A 12,728-nucleotide genomic window follows, 5' to 3' on the forward strand; every position below is an offset into this window, starting at 1 on the left:
AACCTTAAGAGTATCTCAGGTTGGCTTAAACTATGTCTTAAGCATTTGGAAAAGAACAGTTTCTCTTTTTAATTGTTGTATCTTGCTGAGGCTACATTTTGTAATGATTTTGGGAAACATTTTATCGTAATTCATTGTAGATGTTGATGTGGAAGAAAAGCAGGCTCAGTATATTTGTTTTTTAGACCATATTTCACCTTCAACAGATACATGTTATGTTTACGTGAAAATAGAAGCAAAAACATTTGTTGTCGAGAGGAGTCCCGTGACTACTTGGCTTGTCGGATGGAAAAAGGTCTAATGGTAAAGGAAGATTGGAGTAAACTTGGGTATTCTGATCTAGCAACACCTACTGATCAGAAGCCTTGAAACTTTAATGGTAAGTGAATGTATACCTGAATTGAAACTTTTGTTTCTGAATTTGTTTTTCTTTTGATTTTAGGCCTTTTTCTCAACATAGATATGAATTAGCTGTTTATAACTTTTTTGGTCTGTCTTTTACTCTCTTAAAGTAAAGCTCATTAATCCTCCACTCTGCCTCTTTCTCATGAGAGAAATAGCATAATTCAACAAGCATGGCATGCAGTGAGTACTACGCTCTAGCCTTGTCATACTGGCAAAATCTCATCATATGTATTCTTACTCATAGTTGCTATAAGTAACTGAAATTACAAAATGGTCACCCTGGTTAATTTATGGGAGTTCCCAGAGGGACAGAGCATTATTATTTTTTTATGAGATGGCTTGGGCAGCTGAGACCCTAATCTAGGCCATCCCATTGATGTTTGCCAGGAAAACAGACCAGAAAGGCCATGTTTGTTCACAGTCAGTCTCTAGCTGTCATATGTAATGCATCGAAACCACAGACCTTTCCATGGTTTATTCCAGATGCTTCACATGTCCTGGTTCAGCCCACTGACAGCACCTCTCACCCTCCTGTATGTTCAGGCCCCACTCGCTTTAAGGTCTTTTTCACTCAACCTTTCCACCTCTAATTTGGTCTCCCACTTCTTGTTCCTTCTACCTCTGAAACATATATCCTCTTTATCAATCATTCCTCACTCATTCTCTCCATATGTCCAAACCATTTCAACACACCCCCTTCTGCTCTCTCAACCACACTCTTTTTATTCTCACATTTCTCTTACCCTTTCATTACATACTCGATCAAATCACCTCACACCACATATTGTCCTAAACATTTCATTTCCAACACATCCACCCTCCTCTGTACAACCCCATCTATAGCCCATGCCTCGAAACCATATAACATTGTTGGAACTACTATTCCTTCAAACATACCTATTTTTGCTTTCCGGGATAACATTCTCTCCTTCCTCACATTTTTCATTGCTCCCAGAACCTTCACCCCCTCCCCCACCCTGTGACTCTCTTCTGTTTCCATGGTTCCATTTGCTGTTAATTCCACTCCTAGGAATCTAAAACACTTCACTTCTTCCAATTTTTCTCCATTCAAACTTACATCCCAGTTAACTTGTCCCTCAACACTACTGAATCTAATAACCTTGCTCTTATACACATTTACTCTCAACTTTTTCATTTTGCACACTTTTCCAAACTCAGTCAAGAACTTCTGCAGTTTCTCACTTGAATCAGCCACTAGAGCTGTATCATCAGCAAACAACAACTGGCTCACTTCCCAGGCCCTCTCATCCCCAACAGACTACATACTCACCCCTCTCTCAAAAACTCTTGCATTTTCCTCTCTGACCACCCCATCCATAAACAAATTAAACAACCATGGGGACATCACACACCTCTGCCGCAGACCAACATTCACTAGGAACCAGTCAGTCTCCTCTCTTCTTACTCGTACACATACCTTACATCCTTAGTAAAAGTTTTTCAGTGCTTCTAGCAACTTACTTCCTGCACCATATACTCTTAAGACCTTCCATAAAGTATCTGTATCAGCCTTATCATATGCCCTCTCCAGATCTGTAAATGCTACATTCAAATCCATCTGTTTTTTAAGTATTTCTCACACATTCTTCAAAGCATACTCCTGATCCAGACATCCTCTACCACTTCTGAAACACACTGCTCTTCCCCAATCTGATGCTCTGTTCATGCCTTCACCATCTCAATCAATACCCTCCCATATAATTTCCCAGGAATACTTGACAAACTTATGCCTGTGTAATTTGAACACTCACTTTTATCCCCTTTGCCTTTGTACAATGGTACTTTGCATGCATCCTTCCAGTCCTCAGGCACTTCACCATGATCCATACATACATTGAATGAACTTACCAACCAATCAACAACACAGTCACTGCCTTTTTTAATGAATCCCAATGCAGTACCATCCAAACCCACCACCTTGCCAGATTTCATCTTCCACAAAGCTTTCACTACCACCTCTCACCTTACCAAACCATTCTCCCTGACCCTCTCACTTCACACACCACCCTAACTAAAACACTCTATATCTGCCACTGTTATCAAACACATTCAACAAACCTTCAAAATACATGGACATGGAATGAGTCACAGAGGACAAGAATTCAGGCTGTGGAAATGATTTGTTTGAGAACAGCATGAAGTGTGACTAGATGGAAAGAAGAAAGAAATGAAAGGGTGTATGAGAGATGTGGTATGGCCAGAAAATGCAAAGGGAATGTATTGTGGAGTGGTAGAATGGGTGAAATATAATACTTTGTGGAGATTTGGGCATGTGGAAAAATGCAAGACTGGGAGTTTACAAGGAGAATGTATGATAATACAATTAAGGGGTTGGTGTGAGTGGAAGACCACCAGTGACAAGGGCAGATAGGGTGGAAGAATACTGGAGGGAGAGAAATAGTGGAAGAGTGCATGGAATGGTTTATGCGAGGGAGTTATATAAGAACAGGGATACGTGGAGACTTTTGCCATGGCCACCCCTTAATGGAAGTTCCCAGAGGGAATGGGCATCAGAGATATAGATAGATGTAGAATAGATAGATAGATAGGAACTCATCATAAAATGGTTTTGAATACATATCACCAGCAGCTGGTTAGGACAGTGAAGAGGAAATAGTAGGTGAAATAATTTATTCAGGATAAGGAAGAGGTTGGTCGCCATGGGAACCCAAATGCATGCATCCATGCCACTTGGCATTTCGCCAGTGCTACAGTTTGCCATATCCCACTTGAGCAATGTTGCATAAAAACTGATACCTGATTAAGTTTATGTGGAAAAATCTTCATTTAGCTCCTTCCTCAGCTCCTTTCAGAAGAGTGATAATACAGGAAGGGAGAAGAGATTTTGAAGACTAGACAAGTAGGTAGTAGATAGTAGGCAGCCAGTGACCAGCAAGATACATCACCAGTACTACCCACCTGGGTATCAGGAAAGTTAATGATGGCTGCATAGTGTGCCAGTACTTCAATGGTTGTCAAGTTGCACTCCTCTGACCCAGGTAGTTGTCTTTCTGCCTCACCCACATGTGGACTACTGGCATTCTTTCCACAAACATACAGTCTTTCCTTGTCATACATAACACTTTACAACACTTAACACGCATATTTTTCATAACTCAAGATTTTTCTGTATTGAGCACTACATGCTAGCCCCACCTTTTTGGCAAAATGGTAAAACCAATAGATAGATAGAAGTTGTATGTAGGAACATTTAGGTAGAAACATTAGTTAGAGGTTGTGGGTAAGAGCATTAGGTAATAGTTGTGAGTAGGAACATGAGGTAGGAGCCTCTGTAAACACTGTGTTAGAGGTGCCCTGCTAGGTGCCTGTTAAGGGTGAGGCACAGAGAGCTAAGAAGCAGCACAGCAATTCTCTAGTTATGAAGGCTCGGTGGCCATGACCAACACCATGAGAGAATTCCAGATGGGAACAGATATCAGAGATATAGATAGATAGATAGACAAACACTGTGTTAGAGGTGCCCTGCTAGGTGCCTGTTAAGGGTGAGGCACAGAGAGCTAAGAAGCAGCACAGCAATTCTCTAGTTATGAAGGCTCGGTGGCCATGACCAACACCATGAGAGAATTCCAGATGGGAACAGATATCAGAGATATAGATAGATAGATAGACAAACCAGAAATAGTAATTCGGTCTGAGGACTAGTTTTAATTGTATAGAACATAAAAAAGGTGGACTGGAATTTGTATGCAAATGTAAATTCAAACAGGATACCAAGGAACTGGCAGATGAGAGCTGATAATTAAACTAATGATAATGTGAGAAACATTCAGTTAACTCATGTTGTACATAGATTAAAAAGAGATTATAACACCATTGATTTAATCATGTATAACATTGCACTTATCATACTATGTTATTGAATTCACAAAAACTGTTGTCTCAGATCACAGCATCATAGAAGTGTTAAGCTATGATTTAGAATTAGACAGACAGTAAGAAAGAAATGAGAAAGATGTGAGCATTTTAAACATCTTCAGTTACTACCCTTATTGAACAGATTGAAGCAAATCAAGAAATACAATAGATAACACAGATCTTACTAAAATTTGACATATATTGAAGAAAAATAAAAATATTGTGTCATTTAAACAACCAGAGCCATTTCAGCCCAGCATTTCAGAGGGTCTAAGCACAATGCTTAGACATTTAAATCTTGGCTCATTCCTGCCACTCAAAGCCACTGGGTTCCCAGTGACCCATTGCATCAACTTACACATTCACTTTCTTCTGCTTTTCTTCGAGATTATATTCACATCTAGTGTTATATTCAGAACCATTCCTTAAGGTCTCCTGATATGTGCAGGTAGGATTATTAGCAGTCACTGTCATCAGAACCCCTCAAAATCTTGTGTATTTATACTACTTAGTAGTTTGTGGGGCCCTTGTGGGTAAATGTTTTATTTCCTTTCTTCTTTTTTTTTTTTTTTAACTGAACCTTGTGAATATTTTTTGCAGGCTGGCTAGAGTTGCAGGTGACTTATGACATCTGTACATGCCACTATTGAATAAAGGAAACTTTGGTTCCTTCATATGCAGGTGGGAAAATTGAAGATGTGTAATATGCATAATTAGAACACCAAAAAATTTTACATTGTGCTGTGAATAGAAATTTATAGGTTTAAATCAGCATGTTTAATAAGCATTAGTTGCTAGTCCCAGTTCATAGCAAAATCTGCTCTGAGTACTTTTAGATAGGTACTCTCTTTCTTTGTAGCCACCTCTTGATCTTGCAGCATTCTGAATATTTCTTCATATTGTAATATCATAGGTTCAGGTCCATGGTACTTCAGAGTTGCAGTATATTATACTTTTAGGATTGGCAGGTTATTGTGGATATAAACAAAAATAATGGAAAAATTATTTTGTGGCTTTATCCCACAGGGTAGAGAAAAAGTGAGATGAACTGGGAAAGTAAAAGAGAGTATGTATGAGGAGCATGTCTACATGGAGAAGTATGTCAAACTGATGCTTTAGCATTTAGTTGGTCTATGGTGTGCTTTGATAGAAAGTACTAAGCCCAGATTTTGATAGACAGGTAATGTTTGTGGCCTTGATATTTCAAATGTTTATGTTGAAGTTAACTTTTAGTGTCAAGTGGTGAGAAGTATGTTAGATAATGCTGTAGAGAATTATATGGGGTCTCAGCCTGTCTTCACAATGCAGTGTTGTGGAGAGAACAAAACATTTCTAAAGTTTAAGTACAAGGTAGATGAACCAGGTGTGAAAACTCTTGTTGCATCCTTGCAGACGATGTCATGGTTACCACCACCAAGCACTGGTCCAAGAGTACTCTTGGGCTGTACAGGAAGTGTGGCCACAATTAAGGTGCCAGAACTAGCACGAAGACTGCAAGAATGTGGAGCAAGTGTTATCATTATACCCACTGAGAATGCTTGTCACTTCCTAAGGTGTCAGGCTAAAGTTGGCTCTGCTGCTATTCACACACCAAATCATGGAGGATCTGGTGATGTCATCAGACCAGGAATTAAGGCTGATGAAAATGTGGAGTTAAGGGGTAGTGGGAGTGAGGAAGAGAATAGCTGCAGTGATCAGTGTAGTCACTGTGGGAACAGAACTCCCATTAGAAGGAAACAGACTGATGATAATGATTGCGATGTGAAGTCTCTTTACCCAGACCTGAATTTCGTGTTGGACCAGGATGAGTGGGCTGCATGGAATGGACGTGGTGACCCTGTCTTGCATATCCATCTGAGAGATTGGGCACAGGTTATGGTGATTGCTCCACTTGATGCCAATACTATGGCTAAGATTGCCCAAGGCCTATGTGACAATCTTCTCACAAGTACAGTGCGGGCTTGGGACATTGCACGCCCACTTGTTTTCTGCCCAGCTATGAACACACACATGTATAACCATCCTCTCACCTTTAAACATACAGCCATTCTTAAGGTATGCCTTTTACAAGTTCAAATAAGCATTATTTACTTGTGGCTGTATGGTAACTGTATTTTGGAAAAAGATTCAATTTAGATATTTTTTGCCTCGGTATCTTTTTATTCTTTATTTCTAGTTTCATACTTGATTGTCTTTTCCTCTTTATTAAGATAGCATCAGGAACAATTGAATATTTTACCTAATTACTAATACATTGAAACATTTGTGCATTTCTTCATTGATGATCTTTTGATATCCACTGAGGTCTTTCTAGTCTTTAGCAAAGGGCATCTCCAACAACTTCTGTTGCTCCACATTTCCTTCACCTTTACATCCTAATGGTACTATTGCTGTTTCTTCTATTGGCAAAGCAAGTCTCTTTGGTTCCTGATTCCCCTCTAATTCCCTTGTGAATGATTCTAACATTCCTTCACCCCCTGATGCTCGTCTTACTAATCCTATGCCCCTCTCCACAGTCTCTTTTCAGACTGTCTGAAATACGCTTCTCTCTCTCACTGAAAGAGTGTGCCTCTGAACTTGCACGTGTGCATGCACATCTGTTCTGTTTCTGTTTAATAATGAAGACTTATCCTTCTCCTTGGAAGCATGTATTGATACATACCATCCCTAAGAAGGGTGACTGAATTTCTGACCCCTATAACTGTTGTCCTATTGCTTTGACATTTACAATTTCCAGAGTCTTGGAATCCTTCCTCAACCAACATATCCGTAGATACCTTGAAACTCAAGGTTTTCTCTCTGATCACCATTATGGCTTCCATAAGACGAGATCCATCGGTAATATTTTTTCCCATCTCACTAATTCATCATTCCTAAAAGATTTTAGGGAGTCATGTGTAGTTGTCCTTTACTCATCCAAAGGTTTTTACAGGATGTGGCATTGGGGTCTCATCTCTAAGCTCCCTTCTTTTAGCTTTCCTCTCTCACCTTGCTTCTTCATCTCTAGCTTCTTCTCTGTCTGATATATTTCTGTGGTTGTTGGTGGATCACCCCCCTTTTCTCAATCAACAGTGGTATCTGAATAGATTCTGTCATATCTCCTACACTTTTTCACCTTTTTAAACAGTATCCTCTCCTCCACAAATCATTTACACTCATACGCTGATGATTTATCTCTGCATTTATCCACTTTCTTCATAAAACAGACTTTTCTTTTTCTCCAGAATTCGTAAAAACTTTCCCTTATCTTTTCTTTTCTCTCTCATAATTCGCTCTGTATTTCAATTAATGCCTGCCTTGATATGAACTTTTGTCTATGACTGGAGTGTTTAACAAAAAAATCATTTGTTTTGTCTGATTTTAAGTTCATTATTTTGCTGGAGAGCATTTCTTATCGAAATGCTCCCTAGTTTCAGTATTTTCTTTAATAGTCTTCCCAAATCTTTATGTTTTATTCACTTTCAGTTACCTTTCCTGTATGCAGGCTCTGAAATACTGTTAATTTTTCCTTGGCTTTTTTGTTTTTAACCAAAATATTTAAAAAAAAAAAAATCATGTATGCCTCATCTTTATTTTGGTTAGGGGAGTAGGTTACTTGCTACACACAGTAGATAGAATGCATTTATCTTATAATACATGTAAGAAAAAAAGAGTTTGGAGAAGATTTTGTTTGTACTTCCTTATTTTGAATGATCGAAATGGCTAATATGGTATATAGACTTCACAAGTTTTTATCAGTTATATCAGTTATTGTATGTTATGTGGCATATAGACTTAACATATTTTTATCGATTATTCCAGGTATTGTATGTTTTGCCATGTTTTTATATCCTTTTCTTTCAGGAATTAGGTTACATAGAGGTATGTGTGGTGAGCAAACGGCTAGCCTGTGGGGATGTTGGCCCAGGAGCCATGGCTGAACTAGACAGCATCATAAATGCAGTTATGCAAGAGCTACCTGGCACCCACAGGGTATCTCATGGACCTTTCTGAATTTAAAGAATTACCTTAATTTTTGTTGTCAACAATCTGTTCCTAGTTTTTAAAGTGATAATGCAAAGAGTTTTTTATAGTATTTATTTCAGATATGAAAGGTGAATGGTTGGTGTTTATACATTATTACTGTATAAGGCAGTCTTTTTTAATAAGCTTCCAGCTACTATCTAAAACTTAAAGTACTTTGGAAGTTAACTAGAGCATTATGATTTGACCTTTGCATTCAGTTATTCAGGAAGATTGTAATATAATCAAATGTAACTGATAGTATTTATCTAATTTGATTACATTTTATGCATATTAATAACTCAGAATTGGTACAAGTTTTTTAATGGGTATAAGCACTTATAATTTTTGCTTGAATGAATTTAGAATAAAAAATATTTAGTGTCCAAATGAAGGAATGTAGGAAAGAGCCTTTTTTTTCTTGTAAGGCTCAGTTATCTCTTCTAAATGCTAACTTAATCATATAGGAAAAAGCAAACATGTATGAAAATATAGAAAGAAAAGATTTACATGAACATTTATGATACTATGCTCCACTGCTTTGGATTATGGCTATTCATGTTAGATTTTTTATGAAGTTTCCCTCTTTTCTAGCCTCATTAAAAAAAGGAGGGACTCCTTCAAAGTTACCATTTAGAACGCTACTACTGTGCTGAATTATTCCTTTGTGAATAAAAGACTTGCTTTTCAGTAAATTTTTGAGCTTCTTATTGAACTAGTGTATCAAAGCATTAATGATGTTTTCAAGAAGATATGAAAATGATGGTGTGACTGGCTGTCTGTCTGTGTATATCTCTGATGCCTGTTCCTTCCGGAAACTCCCATCAAGGCAGTAGCCACAGCAAAAGTCTCCACTTTTCATTGTCCTTACATGGCCTCCCTCACATACCCCATTCCATGCATTCATCCCCATTTCTCTCCCACCAGCACTCTTCCACTTTATTCGCAAGAGATGCAAATATTGCAGTTTAGGCCTAAGGTATTTTAGTGTTAGAAAGATAGGAATTTGGTTTTGTTACAAAGGAAATAATTGCTGAATTTGATGTAAGTAAGCAGACTATTAGATGTACAGAAAGCATCACATAAATGAAGAAACTTTTTTGTGCACCAAGATGTAAATGACTGTTCTGGAGTATATAAAAAAATGACATAGCCAAGAAGGGCAGTTGGAAGTTGCTGATGAGTGGTATTTGCACCTAAGGTCTTGAAAAGTGTCAGTGCATGATGCATAGCTAAAAGATTGGCTCTCTTTTTGAGGATGCAAGTCTTTGTGGCAGTTACTGGCTGGTTGAGCCACTTCAGGAACTGCTGCAACAGTATAAGGAAATGTTGAGTCATCAGATTTTGATATGGAAAGTTCGATGCAATTTTGTCAGATGGCCAAGGAAACAGACACTGTGTGGAGGATGTGCTTGAGTGGTTAGGACTGGATGAAGGTGACCATAGATATCAGAGCATGAATGAAAAGTTATTTCACATGTATGTTAGGCACTTATGGACTAGAAAGTGAAGGAAAAAGGAGAAAATTATGATCAAGGAAAGAAGAAATAAACTTTTCAAGGTGTGAAAATACACTTATCAGTTTTGTTGCTACTTTGAACATTTAAAGTCTATAAGGGGCATTATTTTCTATGAACAGCTGGAGAGAACCATCCTGACCAAGGTTGACACACTCTTCTACCTAGCATGTCCTGAATCATACTCAAGAGAATGCACATTCTCTTCTGGGCCCCTTTAGTACACAAAGGTAATCAACTGCCTGCATCAACAAATCTGGCAGTGTTAAGGACATATGCAGTAAGTTACTGTATAAGTAGGGTAACACTTGAAGTGCCTGAGGTGTTGTTTGCCTCTGAAAGTAAGTGTATCAAGTAAAATTGCAGTACCATAGGTGCAAATATTGTCAACATTTGACTTACAAAGTACTGTGTCCACACAAAAAAACTTGTTTTCCTCCCCAATATATTTTCAAAGATGATACATGGCTAAGGTTTATTAAGGGTACAAGCATATGATGCTCTTAGGGTGAAGTCACTGTACATCTGGGCACTGGGCCTAGTTTTTCTAATGGTGTGAACACTAGCAAAATGCCATGGTGTATCTCAGGCTATCTTTAGGGAAGGATGTTATTTCTTCCTCTTGGCTACCACTCCATTTGGGGAATTTCACTTCTGAGTGCTGTATTTCTTCCACCTGTGCTTCAAGATGGTTGGCTCTTACTTTTCTAAGGAGGAGAAAGCCCAAATTCTCGCCTATAAGCAAGCAGGTGTGGGTACACGTGAGATTTGTGGGTGCACTGGGCACTCAGAATGCTCGATAAGTGGCCTCCCTGGCAATGTCATCCCACCTCCAAAAGCTAACTGGTTGCCAAAGGAAGACTTCAGATCTACAGATAACCTAAGACAAGAAGTATCAAGGCAACCATGCGTTTCAGCTGCTGAACTCAAGAAAAGCCATCCAGACTTCTAGGAAATGTCTCTTAAAGTACCATTTAACATAGACTTCAAAAGACCTACACTTTCCTTCCGCTAGCCAGTGGTCAAACTCCTACTTATAAAGATGAAATGCAAATGACTTGCATTTGCAAAGAAATACAAGGAGTGGAGTTGACAACAGTGGAGTAAGGTGATTTTTCCAATTAAAGTTCCCTCAAGTATGTGTAGTCAAGGCAGGGGAGGGTGAGGATGCTGGAGGGTACCAGCCAGTATGACTATCATTTCACAGTAAAGATGGTGAAACACACAGGGCCAGGCCTTAATTGAAATAGAGAGAGGATTGCAAAAGGGAAAAAGAAGAGACAAGGGAAAGTACTTGCGAATTTTGGAGGATGTGAAAGACTTTTCTTTTCAAATGTGCCAGATTATATTTATTGGGAAAGACATGAGCAAGTAAAGTAGAAAGTTCCAAAGCTTAAATTTGTAGGGAAGGAAACAGTAATCAAAGTGATCCACCCTCAAATTGCCAACGGTCTTACAGTAATCACGTGATGCAGCATCTTGTCAAGTATTGCATTGTTCAGTTAGTTGTGGGGGCTCACAAGCAGCGAGTCCTCAGGAGAAAAGTACCTATAGAAACGGGAGAGGGAACCAACATTGCAGCATAGGGCAAAAGGGACAAATTTTGAAGTTAACCCGGGAGAGTTTGAGTCCAACTGCTTTTGACTCGACTTGTCAAGTAAGGATGCAGAGCTAGAATCACTCTGATGGGAGAGCAGTACTCCATACATGGACAAATCAGTAACAACAGCTCAGAAGAAAGGTAATTTTGACATACAAACAAAACTCCCAGTTTCTTAGAGGCAGACTTGACTATTTCCATACTGTGGGGTTTCAAGAAAGAGTGAATGTTACAGAAATACCAAGTATGTCTATTGAATCAAGAGGTGGAATTACAGAACTGTCAGAATATGGACGAGAGTTGGGAGGAGTTTTTGATAGAGATGGATAGAAATTGGGTCTTGGTGGCACCATACTTAAATAGGTTGTTTTGTTGGTGCCACAAGTAGGGGAGGGTTGTACTTCTTATCCAAAAACTCAACAATGAATGGAAAGCAGTACATTAAAGTGCTAGAGGATCATCTGTTTCCTTTTTATAAGGTTGACATGTATGTTCATTTTATGCAGGATAGTACCCCCTGCCATTGGGCTAGAAAGGTGATGAATTAGTTATCAGAGAAAAGTATTTAACTGCTGGAGTGTCATGGGAACTTCTTAGGCTTTAACCCAATTGAGAACTGCTGTAACCAAATGAAAGTTAAGCTTACTTCCTGCAACATCTCATCAGTGCCTCACCTCGTTCAAATCAAGACCCTATGGACCCAAAACATGGAGGACCTAGGATGCTTCAGGAACCTTGCCAGTCCCATTCCCAGACATCTGCAGATGGCAATTAAAGCCAAAGGAGGGATGACAAAGTCCTAAAATGTAAGTGTAATATTACCTTTGAAAATATATGGTAGATATACAACATTTTTTATGGACACTGTAATACAGTTAGAATTGATATTGAATAAAGCACATTATACTTCTGTACCATACTGTGTACTATTTATGGCCTCTGTCTTCACTCTATTAATTTCCCCCAAATTAGTATACCGTGAAATTTACTTATATTGTACTCCAAAATTGATTAGTACTTGTATTATTTGAGTTTATTGTGTTTTACCATGGTTTGATATTGTTATACATATATTTATCTTATACATATATTTATCGTCTATTAACACTGTTTGTTCTTCAGTTCCTATCCTTTCCAGGTTGATTTTTGGTTCCAAATCTGCCTGAAGAAGTATATCTGTCCTTCATGGCTTTGCAGCCTAAAGTAACATTGTCCCTTAGCAGTGTATAGATTGTGTGTTGTATTATGTTCTTTTATACAGTACTTGTCAAAACCTCAATACTTGATTGCCATTCAAATGTCTTGAT

General features: G+C 38.5%; 1 protein-coding gene across 1 annotated transcript; it reads left to right on the forward strand.

Annotated features, from left to right (window-relative positions):
• The first annotated feature begins 318 nt into the window (after positions 1-318).
• On the forward strand, positions 319-12,522 carry Ppcdc (phosphopantothenoylcysteine decarboxylase). The gene is made up of 4 exons (XM_071678346.1): positions 319-379; positions 4,903-4,983; positions 5,695-6,357; positions 8,146-12,522. Exons 2-4 carry the CDS (start codon positions 4,978-4,980, stop codon positions 8,293-8,295), a joined length of 819 nt encoding a protein of 272 aa, XP_071534447.1. The 5' UTR covers positions 319-379; positions 4,903-4,977; the 3' UTR covers positions 8,296-12,522.
• The last annotated feature ends 206 nt before the right edge of the window (positions 12,523-12,728 follow it).

Source organism: Panulirus ornatus, chromosome 27, assembly GCF_036320965.1.
Source record: "Panulirus ornatus isolate Po-2019 chromosome 27, ASM3632096v1, whole genome shotgun sequence".
Lineage (NCBI taxonomy): Eukaryota > Metazoa > Arthropoda > Malacostraca > Decapoda > Palinuridae > Panulirus > Panulirus ornatus.